This window comes from Netta rufina (genome assembly GCF_964035555.1).
Source record: "Netta rufina genome assembly, chromosome: 3".
Classification (NCBI taxonomy): domain Eukaryota; kingdom Metazoa; phylum Chordata; class Aves; order Anseriformes; family Anatidae; genus Netta; species Netta rufina.
This window is the reverse complement of record NC_140125.1, coordinates 12,575,025-12,601,813: the sequence shown is the minus strand read 5'-3', so window position 1 is coordinate 12,601,813 and position 26,789 is coordinate 12,575,025. Positions and strand designations below refer to the sequence as shown.

The window sequence follows — 26,789 nt, the reverse complement described above, 5'->3', positions numbered from 1 at the left end:
ATGGAGCCGGCGGGCGGCGTGGAGAAGGGGGACGGCGGGGAGAAAGCGGGCAACGGCCATGCGGAGGGCGCCGAGGAAAGCGGCGGAGCAGGAGCAGGAGGAGGAGGAGGAGGAGGAGGGAGGCTGAGGGGCTGCCGGGGCTTCCTGCGGCGCAACGCGCTGGTGGTGCTGACCGTGTCGGGGGTGGTGGCCGGCGTGGCGCTGGGCGCCGCGGTGCGGGGAGCGGCGCTGAGCCCGGCGCAGGTGGCTTACCTGGCCTTCCCCGGGGAGCTGCTGCTGCGCATGCTGCGCATGGTCATCCTGCCGCTGGTGGTCTGCAGCCTGGTGTCGGGGGCCGCCAGCCTCGACACCCGCTCGCTCGGCCGCCTGGGGGGCATCGCCGTCGCCTACTTCTTAGGCACCACGCTGCTGGCCTCCGGCCTCGCCGTCGCCCTCGGCTTCATCATCCGCCCCGGCGCCGGGGCTGCCGCCCTCAACACGCCCGGCTTGGGGCTGCCGGGCGCTGCGCCCCCCAGCAAGAAGACGGTGGACTCCTTCCTCGACCTCGTCAGGTGGGGCCTCCCTCCATGCTTTTCTCCCTCCCCCCTCCCTCCAGCCCCGGAGGATGATGACAGACCCGGCGATGTTGCACGCTGCCGCTCGGGCACCCCCCTCCTTCCTCCTTCCTCCTCCCTCCTGCGGGCTGGCTGCCTCAGCACACCTCCCCTCAGCCTCCTGCCACCCCTCAGCACTCCTTCCCTCAGCCTTTTTCCATCCCTCAGCCTGCTCTACTCATTTTTTTTTTGGCCTGGTGGTTGTGAGGGTGGCGAGTGTTTGCCCAGGGCACCTTCTCCTGCCCCACTGCCTCTTGTCTCTTGGAGCCCTTCTCATCCCTCACACACACCTTTTTCTTTTGTGTTTTCATATTTCCCCCCCTCCAGCCTTTGTTCGGTCTCTTCACGCGAATCCCAACTTGCCTCTTGTTGCACCTTCACCTCCCTCAGGTAAAGGTGTGGAAACACAACCCCGTACTGCCATCGAGGAGGTACCCAGCACATCACGGGGCATGTTGGCACCCGGCGGAAAGGGCAAGAGCTGCAGACATAACCTTTTTTCTTTCTCCTCACAGCCCACGTCTTGTCGAGATCTGCCCGGCTCTTTTATTTAAAGAGAAATAATTACATAAATGGGGCAGGCATCCAGGCAAACTGCTCGAGTCCCAGACTTGCAGCAGCGTTCGCGCTCTGCTGACTGGCGGTGCAGAACCTGAGGCACGAAGGACTGATGGGTCTTGTTATCCTGGGTCAGATTTTTGTCACTTTTTCGTACCCGAGGGCAGTCACAGGGAAGTACCACGGGCGTCCGAGGGAAGTGGTGGAATAAGGTAAAGCCGGGGAAGTGCCGCTGGGGCTCCCCTGGCAGATGCAGCTGAGTGATGGGAAGTGATGGAGGACGGGGTGTGGAAGTTCGTGGAAATTTTGGAAGATGGAGGGCCCTGGAGGTGGCAGGGCTCACCGAGATGTAGACAGAAGCGTAAGGGAGGTGACCCACAAGGTACCAGCCAAGTGGCTGAGGAGCTGTGCTTAGCAGGTATCCTGGTCATGGCAAAGCAGAGGGGAGGACTCTTAATTTGTGTCTTTGCTTTTCGAGTTCGGTTCTTCAACTGAGAGACTTTTTGATGTATCTGGGTAAACAGACGTGACAGCAAAGATAAAAAGAGTTTCTAAAGAGAAAATCTGTATTTAGAAATCCATGTTTTTTTCCTTTTCTCCTCCGTCTCTGGATGGACCAGTCCAGTGGCCCACTGGCCATCCTATATTTCATATCTGTAACCTCTTACGGCCAACCCTGACAATTCTTGGCAGACCGTGTTGAGGATTAATAACAGGACAGCAGGAGTAGGTGGCCTGGCTGTGAAGGTGACAAGGAGTTGATAAAAGCAGCGTGAAGGAAAATCACAAAAGAAGGAGTCAGCACGATAGTAGGTGCTGGGAAGCAGATGACTGTTGTGGTGGCTGTCCCGGGGTGCATCCTAGCGTGGCTGCTGCAGCTGGTGTTTTTTTTGCTGTGTCGCCATGCCATGAGGAGTAGGATGTAGCCGAAGGATGCTCCAGTGAGCTTGAGACTGTGGACATTGTGAACTTGGGAGCAGAAAGCTGCTTCTTGCTCTGGGCTGTCAGTGCAGGTGGGGAGTTCATCTTCCAAGTTATAACGCTGACGGGGTTGAGACCTTCACTCCAAAGCTATGCTCATTATGGCGAGACCTGGGGAAAACGTGCCGATTGCAGAGTGATTTCCTCTGGGAAGTGAGGTGCCAGGGGCTTTCCCCCAACACATGTGTGGTGCCCTTTGAAATCAACTTTTTCTTGGACCTCCAGGCAAGGGCTATGGTGGCCACACTAGGCAGTCCAGTTGCCAGAGCCATGATGGCGAAATTTAGTCAGGAAAAGAGGAGTTTGGACACAGAGCCATCACTGTATGGTCCTCTAAAACTCCTGGTCTTAACGTAGATTCCTGACAGGCCTGGGGATGGAGTGAGTTGTGTGACTCTCTGGAGATAATACTTACCTCTCCCTTTTAATTATTATTTTTTTAAACTGTTCTTGAAAACGTGAGAATTTTGGTTTGAGCATTGGTCTCTGTCCCTGTGGTGGTGGAAGGCTCCAGAAGGAGACCAGCCTTGCCTTCAGTTAAGGAGGCCTCAGCTCTGGAGGGCCGAAACCATTGCCTTCAGCATGGGTGGGTCTTGCAGCTCAGAGCTTTTCTGGTTTTTGGTTCATGAAACTTCCCATTAGACAAAAGAGAACTCCGTTTTTCAGTTGTGTTACGAGAGTCCCTGTGTCCCTCAAGGCTTTACTGCTCAGTCATTTTCAGCTAAAATGTGAAAACGAGGTGCAACCGGGCTGAGTCCCCCAGCAGCACTGAAAACATGCGACACGTGGCCTAAGGAAGTCTGGTTGTGAGTCAAATATTTACCATGGCTTCTGCAGGGATGACACAGGGTGTCCTTTCCCAGGATGCAGATCCTTTCTGCGCTTGGGAAGTTTATTAATTAATGACCAAAGACGCTGCTTTCTGTCGTCGCAGCGATGTCTGGAGGTCATCTTAATACCTGGTCATGGTTTTCTGTGTCCCAATCTAAAGCTTCCACATAAATACACATCTATGCATGCAGACGTGGCCTCTGGAAAAGAGATTTATCTTGCTTGGGCTTCAGAAATAAATGAATGGTGACTCACTGGTGAACCAGAGGCTGCTGGTCCCAGCTATAGATGGGCCTCGTGAACATCTCCAGAGCATCTGACGTGGAGATCAGCTCCGCTGTGCCAAACATCAGAGCAGCAGAAGATGAGGAGAGAGCCTGACCAGGGAGAGACAGGTGGGGTGGTGAGGAGGAGGCGACAGCAGCCGCCAACTAACACGGCCCACCCCACTCGTAGCTCAGTGGAAGGTGGTGGAATCAGCAAGATCAAATGTTTTGCAAGAATCTATCGATTTGTCAACGCTTCCGATGGGCAATTGTCAAGACTGCATGTTTCAATAAGGTCAGAGTTTTGTGTTGGCTCTGATGTGTATTTGTTGATTCAACAACATCAAGCAGTTTCACGGGAACTTATTGATTCGGTCGAAATTTCCAACGGCGGATGGTCCTGACATTTCGTTTCCGTGAGGTCAATGTTTTGGTGTAATTATAAACAAAAGGCATGAGCAGAAAATCCCTCTCATCAAAACAGAACATTTCAACAAAGTATTTTACAGTATTTTTAGTGGAAAAAAAAGGTCTCAGATGATGGTTTTCTTTGCCCTATTTTGGGATGAAAACATATTTTGAAACCATGGCGTTGGCTTTGGGACGGGAATTCTGTTTTTGCTTTCAATCCAGCCCTAGCTGTAGCAGTCGTGAGTGGGAAGGAGGTGGCATCATTAGCTTTTTATAGGAAGGGTAACAGAGGTCCAGGTGTTTGCCTCAAGCAGTAAGGTCAGGGTTTCTCGGGCCGACAGACAAACCTGCTGCCGTTTAAATTTTATTGCTCCTTTCTGTTTCCCTGCCAGAGGTTACCAGCTGGGCTGCCAAAGGGAGTACCCACGGCGCTGTGAGCAAGCCTGTGGATTACCTCCAAGCGCCGTCGAAGCCGGAGGGAAGGCAGGCGTGAGTTTGAGCACAGGGAAAGGCAGCGGCTACGTTTTGCCAGCTGAGCTGCAGAGCAGAGGGCCAGGATGGACCTTGGGGAAGGTGGGCTCCAGAGCACTTGTCCAACTTCACTTGTGTCATTGCCTCAGCCTGGATCCTCCCTTGAAGCGTAGGGGTTGCTGACTGAGTTTTGTAGTAAGCACTTGGCATTTTTGTTCACCTGCCTGCACTGTCTATACTTTTTAAATTGTCTGTAGAGAGCTTCTGAACATTTGTGGGCCTTTCTCTCCGAACTAGTTCCCTTTTACTGCTGACTCCTCACACTTATGCTTTATTTCCCAGGCAAAGTAAATACAGACTGGACCATTAAGACAAAAAAAGTATCAAATATCTGCTATAAATAAATAACATCTTCAAGTTTCTGCGAGTGAAAGCAGATGCACGCACTCACTGATAACGTAGATATCCAAGACATGCATTGTGCATCCACACACCTACAAAAACACAGACAAGAAAAATTTTTGTGTGATGGTGAATGAAAATCCTGAGACAGAAAGAAAAATAAAGCTACTAGAGCAGTCCAGACTGTGCTGTGTTCTGGCAGGTTTTCAGATGGCAGTGAAGTTGCTGTCGGTGGAGTCTTACCATTGAAAAGACTTCATTGAAAAACAGGAGATAACAACACCGAATATTTTTTTCTAACGTTCACCCCTTTGGTCCAGGCGTCCTCAGAAAAATATGTTTTCCAACAGCAAGGCTTTTGGCCTCAGAAGTGGAACCTTTTTGTAAGAAGCCATAGAAGAGGAATGCTTGTTATTTTAGGGTTTTGTTCTGCTTGCCTGGATTTCCCTTCATGGTTTTGCTGCCAGCGCAAAGCAGTTTGCAGAGCTCTAGCAAAAGGATCGTTTAGAAACAGTGATTAATAATAATCCCTTACACATGCAGCAAAGGAGTTCCTGTGCCAGCCTTGCCCCACTGGTGGAAAGACACAGGGTAAGGAGGAGAGAGGAATTTGACCATAATGTCAAAATCCATAAGGGAGGGAGCTACAGCCTCCAGAGCACCGCTGTGGAGCTGCAGTTGCACACTTGGGATGTACTGTGCTTCCTCACCTCCGATAACCCCCTTCCCCTTTGTGTGAGCTCTGGCATGGCAAAATACATCTTTCTTTAGCTTTTACAGGCACTACTACTCTTGACAGTAGCCAAACAGAAAGTATGCAAACCCCGAAACTTCTGCTGCCGGTGCTGTCGCTGCATCTGGTTCCTATTTTAAGAGAATTTGAGATTGGTGCTTCCTCACAGCAGGCGGTGTGCGGGTACGTGGGGGTTTCCTTGCTCAGCCCAGCTGCCTCTCCGGCCCCAAGGTGCAGCTGTTCCTCCTGACAGCTGTGGATTTTTGTTCTTTTTGTCCGCCTGCAGCTCTGGGAGAGCACAGAGTCTCTCTGTATCAGATACTCCACCACTACGAAGGTTTCACCTCTTTGCATCACGGGCTCCAGCCTGCCTGATCCCACAGCCCTGCGCCAGGCTCCTTATCACCCAGACTCAGGGTTTGCTTGCAGGCACGCTCTTGTGATAACCCGCTGTGGAAAGCCGGCCACGTTCTTCAGCAAGGGCACGGCGGTGGCAGGGACGGGGACAGAAACGAGCAGCAGTAACCAGCAATCCCGTGACAGAGCCGTGCTGATTTCCTTCTACTCCCAATTCGTGTCTGGTGTGGGCACCCCGAGCGAGAGACCCACAGATCCGGGCCGTGCAGGAGCACCAGCTGGCAGGCACCGGCGTTTAATTTGCACTCCCAATTAGCCAGCTTTTCTGTTCGCTGCTTCACCCGGGCAGGAGGGGTGTTTGTGCTTGCCTGAGGACGCGGGCTCGTGGGGACAGACCCGGGTCTGCTGCGCTGCAGTCGGTGAGCTTTGCTTCGCCACGCACGCTGAGCGAAGCCTGCGGGCACAGCTGTGCCCAGGCAGGCCACGAGGAGGCTTTTGTCTCTTCCTGAAGCTCCCGGCGTCCTGGCCCCTGTTTTTTAGGCGCTGGGGTGGTGTTTTTGCACAAAGACATCTTACGTGCTGGAGCCGAAAACCTGTGGTCTGACTCACGCGTAATTAAAGCTTAATTTAATTCGCGTGCTGCCCGATCTTAGTGAGGGATGAGCATGGGCTGTGCAGAGCTGGTGTCTCTGCGATAAGCTGGGTATTTGGGGATTGCTTTTTACGAGCTCTCGGAGCTCTTCTTAACCTCCAGGCTTTGAAACAAAGAGGAGCAAAACATTTTTTAACGTGCTGTGAATTAGTCAGGTGTGCTTAAAAGTTGGATGGAACAAAACAGGTGATGCAAGGGAACCTTCGGGTCCTCCTGAGCTGCTGAACTGAGTGAGAGCCAAATTTACCACTGGGTGGACTGTCAAAAACACTCTTCTCTGTCCTCAGAAACGGGTCCAGTGAGCGGTGCTGCAGGGATGAAGCAGAGCGACTGCAGTGTGCTGGTGTTTGAATAGCTCAGTGCGCTGCTTTGCCTCTGAAGCAGGAACCTGCCCCTTGTCTTCGTGTAGTAGGGCTACTGACATCACCCAAGTATGTGCTCTAAGTATATGCTTGTAGTGAACTTGGTGTTTAATTACTGGGGCCCGTGCCTGACGTACTGTGTAAATTATGGAGGCTTGGGTTCCTCGGCTGCATTTACACGCTGGAGAACCAGATTGTTGGGGCTTTGGGGTTGCTTCCTTTGGTTTGGTTTTGTCAGGATGGAAAAGCTGATTTAAAAAAAAAAAAAGTAATTTGATTTTCGTGTGGTTTTCCATCTTTTTTCATCTCTCTGCTTCTTCAAAATCCAGTCAAATCTTTTTTTTGAAAGAAAGTAACCGCCCTGATATGAGAAATCGAAATGATGTGCTCTGGTTTTTCCAACAGCATGTTTTCCTTTTCCTTCTGGTTAAAAACACGCACTGAGCCAGCCCATTCATACATGTGGCATTTTACTCCAGATAGAAATAAGTGTGCTTTGACTTGGGGAGCTTTCTCTGTACCCGAGTGTTACAGCTGCTAAAGCATTTCTGCATTTTAGCAGCCCGGTGTGTACTACACGACCAGTTCTTAAGCATCTTTGTAGGGTTAGAGCTGTCTCCTGCTTTCAGGCAGGCGGCTGTATTGGCAAAGGAGAAAAAATTGCATTCGTGGTGCTGCCAGGGCTGTGGGAAAACCTTCGTCGTGCGGCAGGGCGACAGCTGTGCAATGGAAAGGACCGACGGCCTTATCTGTGCCGTGTCTTAACCTTTCCTGAGCTCCTCTCCCTCTTGCTTTCGAAGATTTGACTCTGCTGCTCTGTTCCTTGCTGTGGTTTGGATTGGGGCTTCTGTGGGATGATCGCAACCAAAACCCTGATGTGAAAGTGTGTTTGCCAGGACAACTGCGGCAAAACTGGGGGGATAACAGGGCAGAGATAGAAGAGAAAAGTGGCTTCCTTGAGCCCATTTCCATGCAGTGCAAGGAGCAAAGGATGGGGAGAAGTTACCCCAATTCTTTTTGCCACAATTAATGGGTTCTGGGTAAGGTCTTTTGTTTCCTTGCCATAAGAATTCCCGTCCCCCCATGCTGTGTTCAGCAGGCAGTGTTTTCAGTTCATCCCCCTCGCCTCCCTGCCCTCAGCAGCTAGGGTCCTGTCTGCCTGGCAAGGAGCAGCTTCTCTGCCCGTTTTGCTTTCTGACACAGCAAAAAAAGGCTGCTGCTTGGCTCAGAGAGCTCATGCTCTTTACCCAGCGTATGGGAAGAAAGGAAGCGTGGCATTAAAAACAACTGGTGAACTCTGAAATGCAACAAGAAGTAACTTCTTCCGCACATGCCCCAGTTAATCATTTTGCCTGGCCGTGTTGCTTCACGGATGCACCGAGTGCCCGATGCGGGCGTTCGTCACCTCGCACGCTATCCTCTCTGCACAGACCTGCTGCTCGATCTGCATTTCTGGGTGAAGGCACCGTGAATTCGGGTGTTGCAGCTTTTTTGTCCTTTGTCACGACTTCCATCCGTGCCGTTTAACCGCGCCAGCGCTCGCAGACAGCTCCGGCCCGCAGCATTGTTCTGCCTCAGCTTCGCGTTCGGGAGAGCCGCCCTTGTTGTGCTGAAGGCTTAAGCTGCTCGCTGAGGTGGATTGTGCTGATTGGATTGTCCTTCGTGTTCGTGCTGTGGGCAAACTGTAATCACATGAGTAATGTTAAAAACCTGCCGAGCCCTGGAGGCCGTAAGCTGTTGCTGCAGCTGGTTTGCGTAGCCACTGGCTGGCGTGTTTAACTAGCGTCGGGTCTGATTGCCTCTGATATCCGACCCAAATGGTCAGCTGTGGGTGCAAGCAGGGGCTTTCTGGCTGAGCAAAAGGAGGTGTGGAGATGTCACACCTCTGGAGAAGCATCTGCTCCATGCTGTCAGAGTTTCTGCTGTCGTATGTTCCTCGCTAATGCCACTGTGCTTGCCTTTGCAAAAGGAATTTGTTTTCTGAGAGTAAAACATCTTGACGCAATCATTTTGGAAGTTCTAAAAGAAATGTTTCATTTTCTTGCTTGTATTTTACAGAAACCTGTTTCCTGCAAATCTCGTTGCTGCGGCTTTCCGAACGGTAAGATACGTGCGGATTTTAGACATGAATTACACTGCAGACAGACCAAGTGACTGCTGTTATTTAAAAACAAACCAAACAACAGCAACAACCAAAAAAAAAAAAGCCAGAAAGAAGTCATATAACTTGCAGCAGGTGGAATTTCTAAAAGCGCCTGATGTAATCAGACTTACAAATTCCATGGCAAACGGTGTGATTTTGCAGGGCTCTGTGTGTTCAGGGATGAACTAAGGTCCTCGTTGCCTCTGTGCTGCCATTGTCACAGGTAATTGGCAAGCACAAAAACTTTATCTGAAGAAATAAGATCCAAAGAAGCGCCCTGCTCTTGTGAGGTGTCTAGCTTCTTTATCAAAGTAAACTGTTGGCCTTGATTTCAGGTGCTTTACCGACAATTGTAATGTCTGTCTCACCATTTTCTACAGGTGAAACAGTGCGAGCACCACTTGCCTTCCACAGGAGCCAGTGCAAACGTGTGGTGCATGAGCAAGAGCAGGGTAGAGGAGAGGGGAATTCCTCTGCTGCTACCCAAATCTGGGAGCTCAGTTGTCACATAGCACCTCTTTGTTCCCACATAGGGAAAGAGCTGCATGTGCTGCTCCCCTCTTCCAGCACAAGGCAGGCTCATTTTCTCCACAGTATGGTCTCCAGAGAAAGTTCCTGACAGTAGCCTTGTTTTTGTGGAATACTGGCTGATAGAGTCGTCTTGGTGATCTGCTCAGCATAAACTTTTTTTTTCTTTTTCCTTACCTGCAGTATGTAACAGAGTACAAGACAGTGCTCAGAAATACTACCTCTGGAAATGTCACGGTGGAAAAGGTAAGGTCACTTCTTAGGTTTTTATACACACCCATTTATAGTATTTGACTGCCTCACGGTCTTTAATCCCTTCCAGCACTCACAGGAAAGAAACAAGATACTTCTCTTTGTCTGGAACTTAGACACACAAGCCTGATGAGTTCGTCACAGTCACAAAACAAAGCTATGATGGATAAGAGAGTTGGACTCAACTAAGCTTACACTTGATACCTTATTTTTAAGACATGCTTTCTGAGACCCAGACCCACCTGATCTAAATTTCAATTAATCCCTCTGCCTCGTATTTCCAAATAATTTTCTGTAGCCTTGGAGTTAAGTAGCAATCAGAAAATCAAACATCTTCATTACTGGCCAGAGCCAACATGTTACAGATGCAGCAGTAATTAAATTTGCCTTACAGACAGCATGCTACAAAACAGACCAAACATCTCACCCTACAGCATTTCACCTCACTCCAAATGAAATGTCCCGTGTGCTTTTGTGGGATTTTGGGGAGACGGGACTGAGCCTGGAACTGACTTTCAGAGTTATTTTGTATTTCTCAGGTTTGCTCTGAATGTCTGAAATGATTATCAGGCATATTACTGTATTTTCAGTATGATTTATGTCTCGCTAGGGCAAGACCTTTGTAATGTTGCTGTGGAAGGGCTCAGGTGGGGCTTGCCCACCAGTTCCACCAATCTGTGTGGAAGGCAGTTCATGCTCTGAAGCGAATCCCGAGTGCAGGAAGCTCTGTCCTCATCACCTTCTCCTCTCCATGCGTGGCGTGTGAGCAGGCGATGCAGAATGCTGTGTTTTCAAACCCTGCTTTGGGCTCATGGGCTGAACTTTCACCAGTCCTGGAGGCAGGGTGGCAGGTGACTTCGATGGCACAAGAGCCGAGCAGGGGAAAAGTCAAGCCTTTATCCCGCAGCGAGCAGTTTAATTGGGGAAGAAGGCAGCCCCATCTGCTCGGGCTCTGCCCGTGCCTGTAAGATCGCATTAGCCCAGATCTGCGCTCACCCGATCTGACACGGGTGCGTGGGAATGACTGCAGAAGAGCCATGTGACCCCAAAAGAGCACTTTTCTTTTCTCATGCCATTATATCCTCAGGCAATACATGCCTGTGCAGCCTTGTGCTGCTGCAACCAATTTCAACATGAAAGGCTGTAACAGTGTGTACTTAGGCACGTGTGTTTGCTTGCAGAGTGTGAAGTTATTCATTTAAGCAGGGGTAAATGGAAGGTGGATAAGATTCCTCTTATTAATCTTCAGTGAATAACATTGGAGGAGCTTCTTGCCAACCAAGCACAGATCGGGGGCAACCATATCCATTAGACATAGGCTCAGACATGGAGCACTTTTAAAATTCTTTTTAAAAAGTCATCATGCTTCCTCAACAGATAAAAATGCACCTTTAGTCGATTTGAAATGTGAGGTTATTTTTCAGTTTTCTGTCTTTTTTTTCTCACTTAGCAGGTTCCAGATTGATGTAATATCACAAAAAATATTCTGAATTTGTCACTGGTGTCTGGTTTTGCCAGTGGTTATGATGTAAATGTTATTTCTCCTATTACTTTCCCACAACTTCCTTCAGTTTTTGAAATTAAACGAGATCTCAGCTTCTATAATTGCAGAAGACATCCTCCTGTCTCTAGGGAAGAAGGGACCAGATAATAATAAAAACAAAAAATACCATCTCGGTGTTGTTAGCTCAGTTTCAGTATTGGTCTAACTACATTAGTTACGGATAGATGAGAACTAAGTTTGGAAAGGAAGAGTATGATTTTTGGGTAACGAGTAGTATAAATATCACAGCCATAGAAGCTGGGTTACAGGAACCAAGATGGTATTCCTATCTCATATTTTCTTTCATCAGCAGAATATTTGAAGAGGGGAATTTTTTTTCCTTCTTCTTTCCATATGAACCGTGTAGAACAAAATTTTACATTGATTTTTTTTTTTCCACTGGTTAATAATTCCTGTCTTCTCTTGCTGTTGATATGAGTAGTGGGGCACGTAGGTGTCTGCTCAGCCACATTCTTTGTGTTGTTTCACATGCTCCCTCGTGTTTACCTAGCTTTTATGGCTACATCCTCTCTGTCTCTTTGGCAGCAAGGCTTCCTGGGGCACAGACTATCTTAGTTCCCCAGCTGCAGCACAGGGAGGCTGTGAGGGATGCTGAGTTCCTCCTGTGGCCGTAGAAAAAATACACAAACTGCTCATTGCTCTTCTTCCTCACATCACATGGCTGCATTTTCTTTTCAGCCACCTACTACTGGGACAGCTCAATGTCAGCAGTTGTTTCCTTAATACACGTTTTGTTTTTAAGAGCTAAAAAACAATAGGATCTTCAGAGGCTTCAAGGACCAGAAGAGATCTATGCATCTTTCTATTAGGACACATAATTTCAGGCAAACAATAACGCGCTCCATAGTTTACCCAGGAACAAAGCTCTCATTAAAGCTGTTTTTGTTTGGTGTCCACAATGCTGCTTGGCTTGACAGCTCCTTTGGGATGATGGACTCTTCTGTTAGAGTACAAAAAGGCTGTTCAGCATCTGCCAGTTTTAGAGGCTGGGATTGAGAGGATCTTCCGCTGAGGATTTACTGCTGGGCTTCTTCCATATTTTGCTGCAAGGAAATGCAATTCCCCGAATATTGCAGACTCTTCCCTGAAAGTCAAGGGGACAACTTCTGCCTAATTTCACAGTGATAATAGGTGATGGGGAATGTTGGAAAGAAATGGGCTGAAAAGGAAGAAAACATGAGTGAGACCTGAAGGCAGGGGGAAACAGCTAAGAGGTTTTCAGTGGCTGTCCTCAGAGCCCTCCCTCTTGCCACAAGGAGCTCAAGGGTCTCCAAATTACAAGAGCTAGGCTTAAAAGGGCTCTGAAGTGTGAGCACCTGGAGGACAGCAGCAGCTGGGAGCAAGGTGGAGAGAGACATCTCCAAGGATGAAAGAGGACTAAACCTCATGTATTGCCACTCTTGAGAGGGATGGGGTGAAGGAGTTAGAGAAGAATTGGCCAGTTTATGCACAGTATGAATGTTATGCACACTGTGAATGTTAACAGGAGGTGAGAAGCTGTGTGTACCCTGGCTGTAGCTAACTGGAGATGAGAGTAGCACGTTTTGCCCTCCTAGCTTTCCAGGAGCAAAATCTGGCAAGCCTTTGATACCCGTTGCTCTGAATGAGGTGGAGTGGCTGATGCTTGTGGGGTCTGAATGAACCAGAAGAGCGCTGACCCACTCTAATCAGGGAAATGATGTTCCAAATTGGGCACAAGGAGCTCTTGCTCTGTGTCCCTGGATGCCCTGCACAGCTGGTGGGAAGCTGCGTGATCCTCCTGCAGATTCAGCACAGTTCTGCCTCGTTCTTGAGACCAGATCGTTGGGAAGCCCAAACGGCAGCGGGTTGCTAGGCTTCAGGCTCACGCTGCTGCATTAATGAGTTGAGAAGCAGTTCTCCAGCAGAAGGGGTTTAAAGGAGAGAGATACTTTGCAAAACACTGGTGTAAGTAGTGTCATGAAACTCCCTCCCTCCCACTAACATCCAGGTCAGGATGCTGGGCACTTTCAGTAGCTTGAAACACTGTGTGTGTGTTGCATAGCAAAGTTTGCTACAGATTTTTTTTTTTTTTTTCCTGAATGAGAACTGAAACAAACAAAAAGACCATTCAGTGTTGTGGGTTTGTTTTTGTTTTTGTTTGTTTGTCTCGGTTTGTTTTTGTAAAAACATTCTTCGGGGTGGAAAAAATTGGGGCCCATTATGGTAAAAGTTTGTTCCAAGCAGGGGTTTTCATATTAACCTTGTATCAAATGAACCTGATATGAGATGTTATATAATAAAATAATAAGTCTAAAATACCAGGATGAAAAGTCGTATTGAAATGGCAAAGTATTCCATTCGCTCCATGTGAACTGTTTTCTGACGTGAAAACACCTACCTTTTGCCTGAGTTGACATTTCTCAGAGTAAGCTTTGTTTTTATGAAATGATGTGGCCTACAAGAAAAAAAAAAGTCAAGCAGCATCATTTTACTGCATATTTATTTACTTTCTGTGAATAAATCTGTCATAAAATTCAACACTCATACATTGATCCGATGAACTGTCACTGAAACTTAGTTAAGATTTACTATAAGGCTGCTAGAACTGATTTCCTATCCTATTTTTACCAAAAGAAGTGAAAAGTAGAAAATGTGCACGTACTGTGTACACAGACCATTTATTGAATTACTAGGAAGGTCTCATTTTTTTCATCTAACTTGCCTGAGAAGAGTTTAGGGTTTTCAGACACACAAAAGAGAATGTAGACAAAACTAGCAGACAGAAAAGTTGCTGTGTGTGCAGAAAACAACACAGTTCTTCAGACATCTCTGGAGATACACCGAGTCCCAGTGCTAATATGCTGTCCATGTTTTCACTTCTCTCAGTCTGAAATCAAATAAATACTAACTTCACCCTGAACAAGCAACTACCGTAAAAAAATCACAGCTCCTATATCTAATTATTTAGTAGCTATCAAATAAAAAGCCAGAACCTCCAGTGTCTGTCCTCATAAACACAGTTGTTAACAGCAGTTTAACCTTCACACTGCATTGTGTATAATTTATTTTATCCCCTTCTGTGCAGCTCTGCGTTTCCACCTGTCACTAAGAGACAGTCCAGTTCAGCAGTATATTTCCAGAGCAAGTCTCATCTCAGGCACGCTGCTTTTATCTGTAGCAGATCAGTACCCTGAGTTCTTTAGTCAATATTCATTTTAAGCTTTTAGCTGAGAATATGTTTTTCTTTCCTAGTGTTGAGCTAGTGTCTACTTAAACTAGCCAAAAGGACAAAGCTTGTCCATAAATCTAATTTGTTTTCGAAGCCGTTCCAAATAAAATAAAAAAATGACATGTAGAACTTGTACTGCCAAGTAGGAGGAAAAAAAATGTTTGTCAAAACAATTGTATTTTTACGAAGCCACAAGAGCACTCCCTCAGTTCATGCGATACTGCTTTGCCAAAAAAAGTCCCAGCTCTTCTTGAGGCAAACCGTGAAGGAGCAGCTGACCAGACTTGTGAGTAGGTTGGTTTTTGTGAATAGACAGATCCTGTTTTTCATCCTCTTACTTGTACCACACAGACACACAATTTCTGAGAAGGAGAACAGGTATTTCTTCTGCTTTCTGTACGTCTCCCCTGGCTGACGTGGAGACGTAAATGAGTGGCTTTCCCACTTTGCTACCTTACTCTGCCTTTTCTCTCCTTTCCACTTTGTAACACTGAATGTCTTCTCATGGTTTTCACCTCGGTATAAAAATTGTACTAAAGCAATGGAGCTAGCAGTTTCTGAAAGTAGATTCCTCTCAGAAGTGTCAGGAAATAACAGTGTGTTTGGATACTGTAGTGTATTGGAGGGTGTAAGGACAGGTAGCGGCAGGCCCTTTCCCTCCTCAGTAAATCCACGCTGGCTGGAACCAAGGAATTTTGTATCAGGACTAAATCCAGATCTTGTTTGGTTCCTTTCAACTGTGTACCACGTTTCCATTCTGCAATGCTGAGCTGTCTCCAGTAAAGTGCTGCCCTTCCCAAAATAAGTTCTGCATGTTGACTTTAGGTCAGCAACAAAACAAGGTGACCCTTTTGTAGGGTTTTGCACCAGTCTCACATCTAATAAGTCTCCTTATTTTACCTCAACAGATCCCTGTCGGTAATGAGATTGAAGGGATGAATATCCTGGGCCTCGTGCTGTTTGCTCTGGTTTTAGGAGTGGCGCTGAAGAAGCTTGGCCGGGAAGGAGAAGATCTCATTCGCTTCTTTAATTCGTTCAATGAGGCAACTATGGTCTTGGTCACCTGGATTATGTGGTAAGTGTGTGACTGCAGGTACATCTGCACTAGATCGTTATGCTTAGTCAGGAATCCCACCATTTATCCATCTCTCCAGCTTTTTCACACCAGATCCTTCACCACAGCAAGAGTCAATGTCATGATGTTCATCTGTAGTGTATTTTCTTCTTGCCTTTGACCTGTTGTGCATAACTAAGGTATCAGATAGATAGCTGCTTAAAAGTCCTCTCCAGAACTCCATTTCAACTAACTCAACACTATTTCAAAATAACATAAGTCCATGGCTAGCTGCCATCATGTGCCTAAAGGCAACGGTTTTGAATGAATAAATGAGATGTCAGCAAGTGTGGAAGATGGCCATGTAAAAGCCGGGGTTGTTTGTTCTTGGAGTGCACCTGCAAATGTGCAAAATGCGGTGCCAAAATCATACTTGTAGCTTCATGCCTCGGTTTTTCTGATGGTCAGATGGTTTCTTGTACTGACCTGAAAGATACCCGAGGAGATCAGAAGATAGCCCCACTCACTGCTGTGTGGTTTGAGAGGAGCCTTGCTGAGTGCAGAAATACAGAGCCCCGTGTGTCCACTTGGATCACAGGGTGACAGAACCTACGTCCCTTTCCATAGAACAGGGGAATGGTCTCCATCCTACTGAAACAGTAGTGCTGGCTATCGAGTGTCCATTATTTTTATTGGCAGACAATAGTGGATCTTTAAATCTCTGTTCATATTCTAAGATGTTGTTCATTTTCCTGGGTGAGGCAGGAAGCAGTGTAACTAGCAGAGAGTTTGTTTCTTGTTTGTGCTTCTCCAAGGATGCTTCTCGCTAGCCCATGCCAAAGAATAGGTGTTTCCTAAGGTTTGATTGTTTGTCTCCTGCCTCTTAATGAGCAAATCCATTACTTCACTCAATTCCCTGAAGTCCAGACACAATTATGTTGTGGATGTTGCTCTGACAGATCTCACAAAGCATTTGACACCCAGCAAAAGCCTGTATGTTAGGAACAAGGGTACACTGAACTTTCTCACTAGGAGAGAAATCAATAGGTTTAGGCCACCTAAGCTCTGGAGCAGCCTCCTGACCAGGTTTTGTCTGTCAGGCAGTGTGAATCTCGGCCTCAGAGCAGTAGCGTGGTTGTTTTTGTACAGCTGGGAGTTCCTCCTGTGAAACCAATGGTACTTATAATACCTCACATGCAAAAATAAAAATATTCATAAGCACAGCTAGCTAACAAATTAGCAGTAAGGCATTTCTCACTCCTTTTCTAAAGTAATGCTGGAAAAGCTATAAGGTTACCTCAGCAAAGGTGAGTTTTCTCCCCTCTTTCTGCATTTTTTGATTCCTACTATTTTTCTCCCTCTAAGAAGCAGAAAGGTTTTAAGAAAAGACCTGAATTTACACAGGCAGATCTCTCTGTTAGTTGCTGTCCTAAGGGATTGAAAAATTTGAAGTTTGAAAGCAGCTTAAGTCTTTTGCTCCAGAGTGTAATTCCTTGGACACTGAATACTGATAAAAGGCAGTTCTTGTATTCAGCTGATTACTGTGCTAACACTTCAAGCTAATCAGATGATATGTAATCCTTTACTCTGGGATTATTGGGACCACAGCTGACTCTTAACATTGTAGTGCACCACAGTCCTCACTTCTTCTCTTTCTATCCTTAAGGCTCTTGTGTCATCCTGGTATTTATCCAAAACCTGTCGAGCTGCACGTGCTTTCCAGAGGACACTGTGGAATGAGTCAAATCATGTTACCAAGAGAAAAGGCTCTTTTACAGTCCCGTTCATCAGCCTTCCTTGTATTGAGCAGCACTTTAGTCTCAACTTCCAGCTCCTTCCTCTCCAGCCTTCTTCAAAGGGAGGGATCCAGTCTCAGGTCCAAGTCCAGTGTCTGTGTTTGCAGAGCTCGTGCAGCACTGGGGCTCAGGTAGACCTGGCTGGTCTGGCAGAGGCTAGGTGGGAAGGTTCAACACCCCCCTCCAGAGATTTGGCCAGTAGAGGCCAGAGAAAAGATGCTCACGTTGACCTGGAATGTAAGGAGGTGCAGAACAGAGGAGCTGCACAACTGCTGAGGGAGAAGCAGAGGCTGATCTCAGCAGCCTTAAGGCTTGCACATGTTTCCAAACCTTTTGAAGTCTGTCCCAACTCCACTGATCAGCCTCACTGAATGCGGGCACTGGGTTGCAGGGAAGAGTGGGATAAAAACTTTCTTTATTCCTGAGATGTGCACGCATATCTTTTGCAGTCATGTGTGTCTGGGGCAGCATTTCGAAGAGCTGCGTGACCTTTTAGTCTTTATTTAATCTCAGATGCAGGAATAGGTAGAGGTGCTCAGCCCCAGGCTTGCCAAATACAGCTTGGGAGGAAATGAGGCTGGGCCTGAAGTGATTTCAAAAGTTCGCTCGGTAGCTGTTGTGCTGCAGATGTAAGAGCAGTTCTGTCTTTTCAGGGCTGTTCTCAGCTGCACTGTTACGGGCAGAGGTGTGGCTGTGGCCCACATGTGGCCCTTCCCCTGGAACATTTCCAAGCCTTTCTGACAAAGGAAACTTCAAACAAACGCTGACGTCCGACGACATTTCTAGATAGGAGAGGTGGGAGTGTACCTACGTGGCTGCTGGCTTGAGGGAGGCTCTGGAAGCCTGGTCGTTTGACTTAGCCTTTCTTTGGTAGGCAAATAGCAGAGTTAATTGCTTGCTTTGGCAAGTGCCTCAGCAGCTTTTAGCTGAGCTCTGCAGTATGGGTCACTGGTATGGGCATAACTGCTTCTTTCCTACACTGAACGTGTTGGCACCCAGTGTGTCCACCATCTTAATGAGCTTTAAATTCACCTCACTCTTCCAATTCTTTCTCCACTCCATTGACATGATACAGCTCCTTTCTGAACACCTACCTTCCCTTCAGTAGTGACCTTAGCTCTGGGTCTGTGCCTGCCTTCCTCCCTGATGCACTAAAACGTCACATTGGTGTCTTCAGCTTCAGCCAGCATTTCTACTTCTTGCTAGGCTTTCTTTCTGCATTTTCCTGGATATTTCTCTAAGCGTCTAAGTGAACAGAGCTTTTCCAGTTTGACTGTTTGCCTTCCACCAAGCAAATGTGTAAGAGAAGCCTTCCAAATTTGAGTAACCTGAGCGTGTGGTGGGGTATGGTGCTTCTCTTCAGTAGGAGCAGCATATTCTTAGAAGAATGTTATCTCTAGAGGGGAAAACGGCATGTTTTTCAAGGTGTTTTATTTTTATTGTACTTAATGGCAGGCCATATTTCTTCACACAGGTATGTCCCTATTGGCATTATGTTCCTTGTTGGGAGCAAGATTGTGGAAATGGAAGATATTGTGCTCCTGGTGACCAGCCTGGGAAAATACATCTTCGCCTCTATTCTGGGCCACTTCATCCATGGAGGAATCATTCTGCCGCTCATTTATTTTGCATCCACACGTCAAAACCCATACCGTTTTCTCTTAGGACTTATCACACCGTTTGCCACTGCCTTTGCCACTTGCTCTAGGTGGGTTTCCGTGCGTCTTCTGGGACTATAGACCAATTGTGTTAGTGGCTGCAAGCTGGTTGTATCCTAACACCAAATTGTGTTGAGTTTTGGGTGAAAATACTGCTCCTGAGATTGCAAAAAGAGGCTACTGAGCACAGGGAGTCACACTGTTGTCAGCAGCCCATTGCACAGGAAATACTGATAATTAGCTGTTGAAAACAATTCCTCAAGATACTGGGAATGTAACATTATGCTGAGTTGGAAATTCTGGGGGGAAAAGGTGAAAGTATTTGCCTTAAAAAGATCTTGCCAGCTGTCCTTTCAATTTTAGGTAAAGTGAGCATCAGTAGTGAGGGATTTTGTCCCACGATGTTTAGTTATCCAAGTTCAGCAGGATCTAGAACAACTGTAGACTGATTTTGCAGGGGTAAAGCAGATTTATTAGCTAGTGTAAAGTGACTTAGCGCTCTTGATTTCAAAGCTCTGGCCTGAACAGCTTTTATTTGTCGTAACCAAAGTTTGCCAATTTATTGAGCATGTCATTTACATTTTTCCCAAGGGGCAAGCTCCTGATCAAAGATCATAACTAAATAAAACCACTTCGGGTCATCTCCAAAAGGAGTAGATGCATGACTGTCACAGGAGCTCAATTAAACACAAAGTAGGAGAGAGTTTATGAATGAAACCTTAGAGTTTATAGTGCAAGAAGTAAGTCCAGCAGTGTTTTTTGATGTTTTGTTTCATTTGAGAAAGTAATAGTACAGCAGGTTTTGAGCCCTTATCATTCCACTGCACTATTACGCCTCATACTGAGTCAGGTCATGAGTTCTTGCGTCTTGGAGATTGAGTCCTTACCAGCTATTTCTGGATGGAAGCAGATTATTAAATATTGTGGCTCAAGACCAACAAGGAGGGACATTGCTGTCATGACAGAGAGGGACTACAAAATGGCACCATCTTCTTGACAGTCTGTTCTGCAGCGTGTTAGAAACATGATAGTCATGAGACAGCGACTTCCCATTCAGTGCATCCTGATGCTTTGTGTTTGATTTTTTTTTTCCCTTTTCTATGTTTCTAGCTCAGCCACTCTCCCGTCAATGATTAAGTGTATCGAGGAAAACAATGGAGTCGACCACAGGATCAGCAGGTTTATCCTTCCTATCGGTGCAACTGTGAACATGGATGGAGCTGCTATTTTTCAGTGCATGGCAGCCGTGTTCATTGCTCAGCTGAACAATGTTGATCTCAACGCTGGGCAAATCTTCACTATTCTGTAAGTTGCTTGCTATTGTAACCACATCCTTCTGGCCCCCAGACGCATTAAAGCCTGTGGTCTCCCTGTTAATAGCTAGCAGTTTGCATTCCACATCTCTGACTTCAAGCTAGCAAACTGCTATGAAACATAATTATAGGGTCATTAAAGAACAGAATCTTTCAAGCTTTAGAAGATTGGCTAGAATCTCTATTTAATAAAAGGTAGGACCTGGGAGGAGTAACTGAATTATGAAACAGACTTCGAGCTGTTTAAAGCTGTTCCTCGCATCAAATTTGTCTCCTTCTTTAAGGATCAACTCTAACTCCATTTGCTGTTAAGCTGAATAACTGTGGCATGCTGCTCTAAGCAGAAAGCTACCCCATATTTACCCTCTGAATATCCTAGAAAATCCTCCAGCCAGCTTCTCAGTTCCTTTCATATCAATTTCATACTGAAGACTCTGTTCTTGTTTATTTCTGCCCTTCCTAACATCACATCACTGGTTTCCCAGGTCAGATAATGATCATCCCCCTTCTGATTGCTACGCTTTTCCTCATTATCTACTCTGCCACCTCAGTCCTGCCTCCTTGTCTGGGACTCTCTCCTCTCCATGCCTAGAACACCCTCCCAGGTCCCATATCCTGTGAAATGTCATTCTCTTCAATTCCCTCCCCCAAATCCCTGAAGTGAGTATCCTAGGAGCTCTAGCCCCTCACTGTGCCAAGAATCCATAAGCTGTATCCACCAGATACCTCTTAGGACCTTGCGTTTTTTACCCTTCCTGGCCAGGTTTTATTTCCTTCCTTACTGCATTTCTCAGTATATTGTTTGTCTATTTAAGGCAGGGCTGGGGCATTATTTTCTTTGCAGATGGCAAAATTAGCCTTTCAGGTGTTAACACAGGCCTGAGGACTACGCAATAATAGCCTGAGGAAAATACAGCTGTAGACATCTGCAAACAAAAAGGTGCAGGATCCATGTCCACTAGCACATGCACTGCTTTCAGGTCTGTTTGGATGCAAGCAAAACACAGAGCAGGGATAGTGCCATTAGCATGTGTTTATGAACAGCATACTTGGACTTTTGAGATGAAGTCTTAAAGCACTTTAATCCTACACAGCACTCAGACTGGGTTTTGAAGTCTTGGTCAGAGCTAATTAGCTTCGGCATTGCCCTACCTCGGCGGTGCTGCTCCCTGTTGTGGAGCAAGCTTCCTCCGTACCCTTTTCAGTGCATGGCACAGTTTACATTTTTGCATTTTGGACGAGAAGATAAAATGTATTCGGTATCTTTGAACCAATACATGACTTGGAAATGGATGTAATAGCAAGGCAATGGGAAATAGCTCAGGTTTTGTTTTTCCCCCCAAAAAAGGCAATGATAGTGTTAAAAACAGAACCATTACCTTGGTAGCTGCTGCAGATGCCTGCTGAGCAACTGTACTCTATCCCCATTACAACGCATCAACAAGCAGGAAGGGGTTTGCCTGGGAAGCGAACGATCTGCGTGTCCTTGCTGTAGACTTTGTTTACAATTGCTGCAGCGGGGAAATGTGTGCTGTAATGCTAACCAGAAACACCAATTGGTTTGCAGCGTGACAGCAACTGCGTCCAGCGTGGGTGCAGCCGGGGTCCCAGCCGGAGGAGTCCTCACCATCGCTATTATCTTGGAGGCCATTGGACTTCCGACCAACGATCTGTCTTTGATATTAGCAGTGGACTGGATTGTGTAAGTACTTCGGGCCACATGTGTGTGCTGTTGCATGACACGTAGCGTTTTCAGCTGGAAATACAGCTCAGGGTAGTCGAAGTAGCGCAGTATAAAATAAAACTCGACAAGATGTGGCTGTCTACAGGACAGGGAACTCATGACAGGTGATGAAGAATGATGGAAAAGGCAGTCCCTTCTCAGTTAGAGCAGTTAGAATGCTACAGTCCCTCTTCTGCTTTTTTACTGAGCCCTTAATGAAACATATTTCGTCCTGGTTTCAGTTCCCCCGAGAAGAATTGTTAAAAGTTTGTTCAAGCAGGTATTGACACTGCTGGGAATTAGTTGGGCACTGGAAGGGGAGGAGGAAAAAGGAAATTGAATCTGAACAGTGGTGGAAAGCTTTCTCAGCCATATGTGTGCAGCAGTCTTCATCAGAAGCTGTTGCCAGCTATTGTTTGAACTATAAAAGGAAGACTGATCAAAACACCAACACAGGCATCACAGAGAGCTGCCGTCCGTTGGCAGGGCAGGCACACAGAGGCCTTGCAGCATTCATCACAAATGTGGGCAGTGTCACAGCTGGAACATGCTGCTGGGAATCACAAGTTTACCACACGGTATTATCACCCTTCCCTTCCATCTTCTGTGAAAGACCTAAGAGGTCAGACCTTTGCTCAGCTCCTTCTCTCCTTTCCAAGAGCTGTTTCCCTCCTTGAAACATGAGAGATGATCTCCTTGCCCAGCTCTGTTGGGAAGAGCTTATCTCACCACTCATGTAGTTATGTCCTCATTAAAGCCTTAATTTATATTTTGTCCCACCTAAATTAGATTAAGCCTAGAAAATTTGCTTTAAGTACTGGGGACCCAGCCACGAGCCACATGATAAAAGTAAATGCCACATGCAGATGTTTTCTTATTGCTTAAATGAGCTCTTGGAAAAGGGTTTCCCTGCTTTTCTTCTCAAACAAGCCCGTCTGTCTGCAGTCATTAGAGGTACTAGAAAATCAAGAGTTCTTAGAATACTAGAGAAAATCAAACTGCAAGGGCTTCTCTGAGCACCTATGATTTACAGCATGCCTGCACTTTAAATACTAGTGCAATAAGCTCAACGTGATAATTTAAAAGCATAAACTGCTCTCAAGCCAGCTGGTTGAAGTCGGGTAGTGCTGAACCACTGGCCAGTAAAGGTAAAGCAATCTGGATCCCACTGGGATTTTTTCCACTTGACAGGTTTGGGGGCAGTTCTTGGTTTAGATGTAGTCTTTCCCCACTGCAGTTTGGAAATAGCAGCCTTTCTATACAGATGGCCTGCTTCCACAGAAGATGTGGAAATTTGGATATCTGAGGACAGTCTTGAGTTGCCAAGGCTGAGGAAGAAGGCAGCTGTATTGCCTCCTTCCTTTCACACACCAACACACATCTATGGAGCTCGATCTTGCTCCAGCATTTTTGTTAGGGCTAATGAACTCCTTCTTGCTGTCACCACCTGGGGACCAGCCACCTCCAAAGGACAGGAGAGGCAGGCAAAGCACTGGCTGGCCCTTCGTGTCTCATCTCCCGAGGGATTACAGTGGTAGCTGTGCTTTCCACAAGCTGTACTCGGAACTGCCTGGAGGCACGAGCGTAAAACTTGCTGTTCCTTTCTCACTGGGCTACCCTTAGCCTGTGTCACGCTGGCTGCTTTTGTTTCAAAATACGTAGTATCCCTCTGTGGTCAACACTGTTGTTCCAGCTGAGGAATTCAGCCTTGTGGTAAGAAAAGCAGGGAGGAGGGACGGAAGAGCCCTGGATCTCGTTTTAATGCCAGCTGTTTAATTACCAAAGAAGACCACAGTTACAAGTTAAGCACATGCTGAAGTAATGCTGCAGAATTACTAACGGAAATCTCAAAAGGCACTGGAGAAATTGGTTTTTTTTTTGAGTCATAAACATCTTCTGTTTGACCCCGAGACACAGTGGTTTTGTGCTGTAGGACTGAAGATTAGGACAGGTGCTGCTAGCAAGAAACCTAGAGAACCCAGTCATTCTGCCTGCCTTTGGAAGGACACCTTATGTACATGTTTGGGCTAAGATGTCTTTCTACGGTTAAAAACAAAGCTGGGTGCTCTGAATCACTTTCTGAATAAGCCTAAATCAAGTTCCTGCTCTGAACTTGCACTGGAAACCTGCTGGCCCGGGGAAGGGTGGAAAAAGAAAGACGTCTGAGAAACAGCAGCAGCATTGCTGCGACCTGCTGAGAGACCAGAACTAGTTGACAGTAACAGTCGGGCCTGCCTTGAACCCTCTCTTGTGCACGTTTTTAGTTCTGAAATGGTGATAATATTTCTGTGGAAAATACCTACGGTAACAACATCTCCCATCTCTAGCTCCTTTAATGTCAGTGGATCTGGGGAGATGAATTTGGCTCTCCTTACAGTGTTGTAACTCTTAAACTAAAAGGCCACTGCTTTGTTTTCTTGTTTTTAATCTTAACCAGGGACCGAACCACCACAGTTGTGAACGTGGAAGGGGACGCCCTAGGAGCAGGTATCCTCAATTACCTGAATGAAAAAGACAAGAAAGAAAAAGAGCAGGAGCTAAAAGAAGTCAGCGTAGAAGCAGTTGCTAACAGCAAGTCTGAAGAGGAGACGTCGCCTTTGGTAACCCACAAAAACCAAGTCTCCAACGCAACCAGTACAGCAGACCCTGAATCCAAGGAATCAGTATTGTGAACTAGAGGCCGTTTGTTAACACGTGTCCTAGAAGTGGACCGGGGACTTGTTAACGCACCTAGATGTTTGCAGTGCTAACAAGGGCTGGGTGGCTCTTGAAAGTTTTCAGTTCCAGTCTGTTTTGAAATTTGCTGACCACGGGAAGGGGAGGGAGGTGGGTTGGGGAGAGAAGGGGCAGCGAGAAAGAACGCTGGCTTTATAATAGTGTTTTGATAATTCCCACGTGTACATGTATATATGTGTTGCATGGACACACACATATACATGTAGGGGAAAGCAATGCCATTTGAGACCTGTTTTTACAAGAGATCTATTAGTAAAGGCCCTAATGAGTTGGAGGTGGGGAATTAGGCAAATCCCAGTAAGTGCTTATTGTAGGGAGAAATTAGTAAGCTTATTGTGCTGCTGTTCAAATGGAGATGCAGTTTAGAAACTCCAGAGTGGGTGAGAATGTTGCTTTAATTTAGTTTCTTGCCTGGAAACACTTACTGTCAATTACACACGGAATACGAAGCAACATTTTTCTCCCACTCCGCTTCCTCTCCTGTTCTCCAGTCACTTGAAAATGTCAAATAGAACCTGGAAAGTAGCTTTTTTTTTTTTTTTTTTTTTTTTTAAAGTGTCATATCTGAATTAATCACAAGGGTCCAAACCTTGTTCCATTCCCCCACTGCATTGCAGCTCATAGCAGCTTTCTTGCCTTTTGGTGAGTAATTCCCACATTTTGGAACCAAACGAAGGATATCTTAGAGCAGATCAGGAACTGGTTTTCTCCTCCCCTCTTAGCAAGCTGTTGAGAAAAAAGTCCAGAGGAAGCACAAATTTTGTTAAAGTAATCCCTCTGGGGCTTGAAAAATGTGGAGTCCATTCCAGCATAAATATGTCTAAAAGAGGCTTGCCTGTGACATCAAGAAAGCAAGAAGTCAGTTCCCTTCATGAAAACACACATGCACCTTTGCTAGCACTCCACGTCCTGCTCATGTTTGTTTAATGGGTCAGTCCAAACAAATTAAGCCATATCCCTTTTCCGGCAAAATTGAACAGGGGAGAAAAAAATCTGAACACATGTGGGAACTGACGACAGGCAGGTCTGATTGTTGGCTTGAAAGGGGAAGAAAGGAGGTGAGTTTCTAACCTCAGTGATCTCTGGAGCAGTTGCATACCTGTTCCTGCTAGGAATTTGGTCCTGCTACAAATGTTCAGTGATCTCTGAGTGTTAGGACAGTTGTATACCTGATCCTGCTAGGAGTTCGGTCCTGCTACAAATGTACTTCCAGCAGCAGCTTACATTTACTTCTGGGTGGTGCTGGGCAGGGGTAATGCTTAATGGCAGATGGTAAACTTTGCTTGAAGCTGATCCAGACGCTTCTGGATTCTGACTCCACCTTTTTTCCTTTACCACAAACTTCCTGATTTTGCACCCCAAACCTGATCAAAGTCCGGCAAACATTGCAAAGGTCCTGTTGATTTCTCTTGGCATTTTGGACAGCAAGTAGTTACAAAATGATGGCTGTGCATACGCCAAGATTTGCCTGGACTTGTGACACTTTCCTTTGGCTGCTTTAGCGAGATGAGTGCATGTGGTCAGTCCTCCACACTGTTAACTCAGTAATATATATTTACACTTAGCTTTGATGTACAATAATGATAAGTCTCCCCTTTTCTTTCTCCTCTCTTGCTTCAGAGGAAGCTATCTTGGAAAGATACCCAGTTGCTGATGTTTATGTTCACGGCACTAGGAAGAGGCAGCTCCAATTTTAGAGCAGCAGCAGCCTTCATTTGCAAAGCACCTTTCCTGGTAAAGGGACACAATGAATTTTGCAAAAAGACGCTCAGAATGAGATGTGGCCACCTCTGAGGGACAACACAGTGAGTGCGTCACGACTGGCTGTTTAACCGTGTGCTGCAGCACTATGCAAACAAAGTAAGAAAGGATTAGTCAGCCCACTGTGAAACTACAGGTGAAGTTTCTTTTTAACCAGCTTATTTATAGCCATGTCCGCAAAATCTGATCAATCCTTGGCTCAATTTAAAAATGGAAGAAGACAAACACAATTCTCTAGGGACATCCTTTGGCCAATATTTATTATTTCATTTTCAGCAGATCAAGACCTGCTGAAACTTTGCATTTCCTCCCATTAGAATCATCCGAACTCCTTTTAACTCAGGAAACTAAAAGCATGCTTTGTAGCTGACAATGAAAGTCAACAAATAAGAAGTGTTTTGAAAAAATGTTTGAGGTTTGAAAAAATGGTTGTCTGTTACAATCCCCCCCCCCC

General features: G+C 46.3%; 1 protein-coding gene across 1 annotated transcript; it reads left to right on the top strand.

Annotated features, from left to right (window-relative positions):
• SLC1A4 (solute carrier family 1 member 4) lies at window positions 1-24,635 on the top strand (the record flags this gene model as incomplete). The annotated part of the gene is made up of 8 exons (XM_084285421.1): window positions 1-551; window positions 8,676-8,718; window positions 9,472-9,534; window positions 15,203-15,369; window positions 18,619-18,852; window positions 19,913-20,107; window positions 21,683-21,817; window positions 24,276-24,635. 8 exons carry the CDS (start codon window positions 1-3, stop codon window positions 24,508-24,510), a joined length of 1,623 nt encoding a protein of 540 aa, XP_084141547.1. The 3' UTR covers window positions 24,511-24,635.
• Window positions 24,636-26,789: the final 2,154 nt, after the last annotated feature.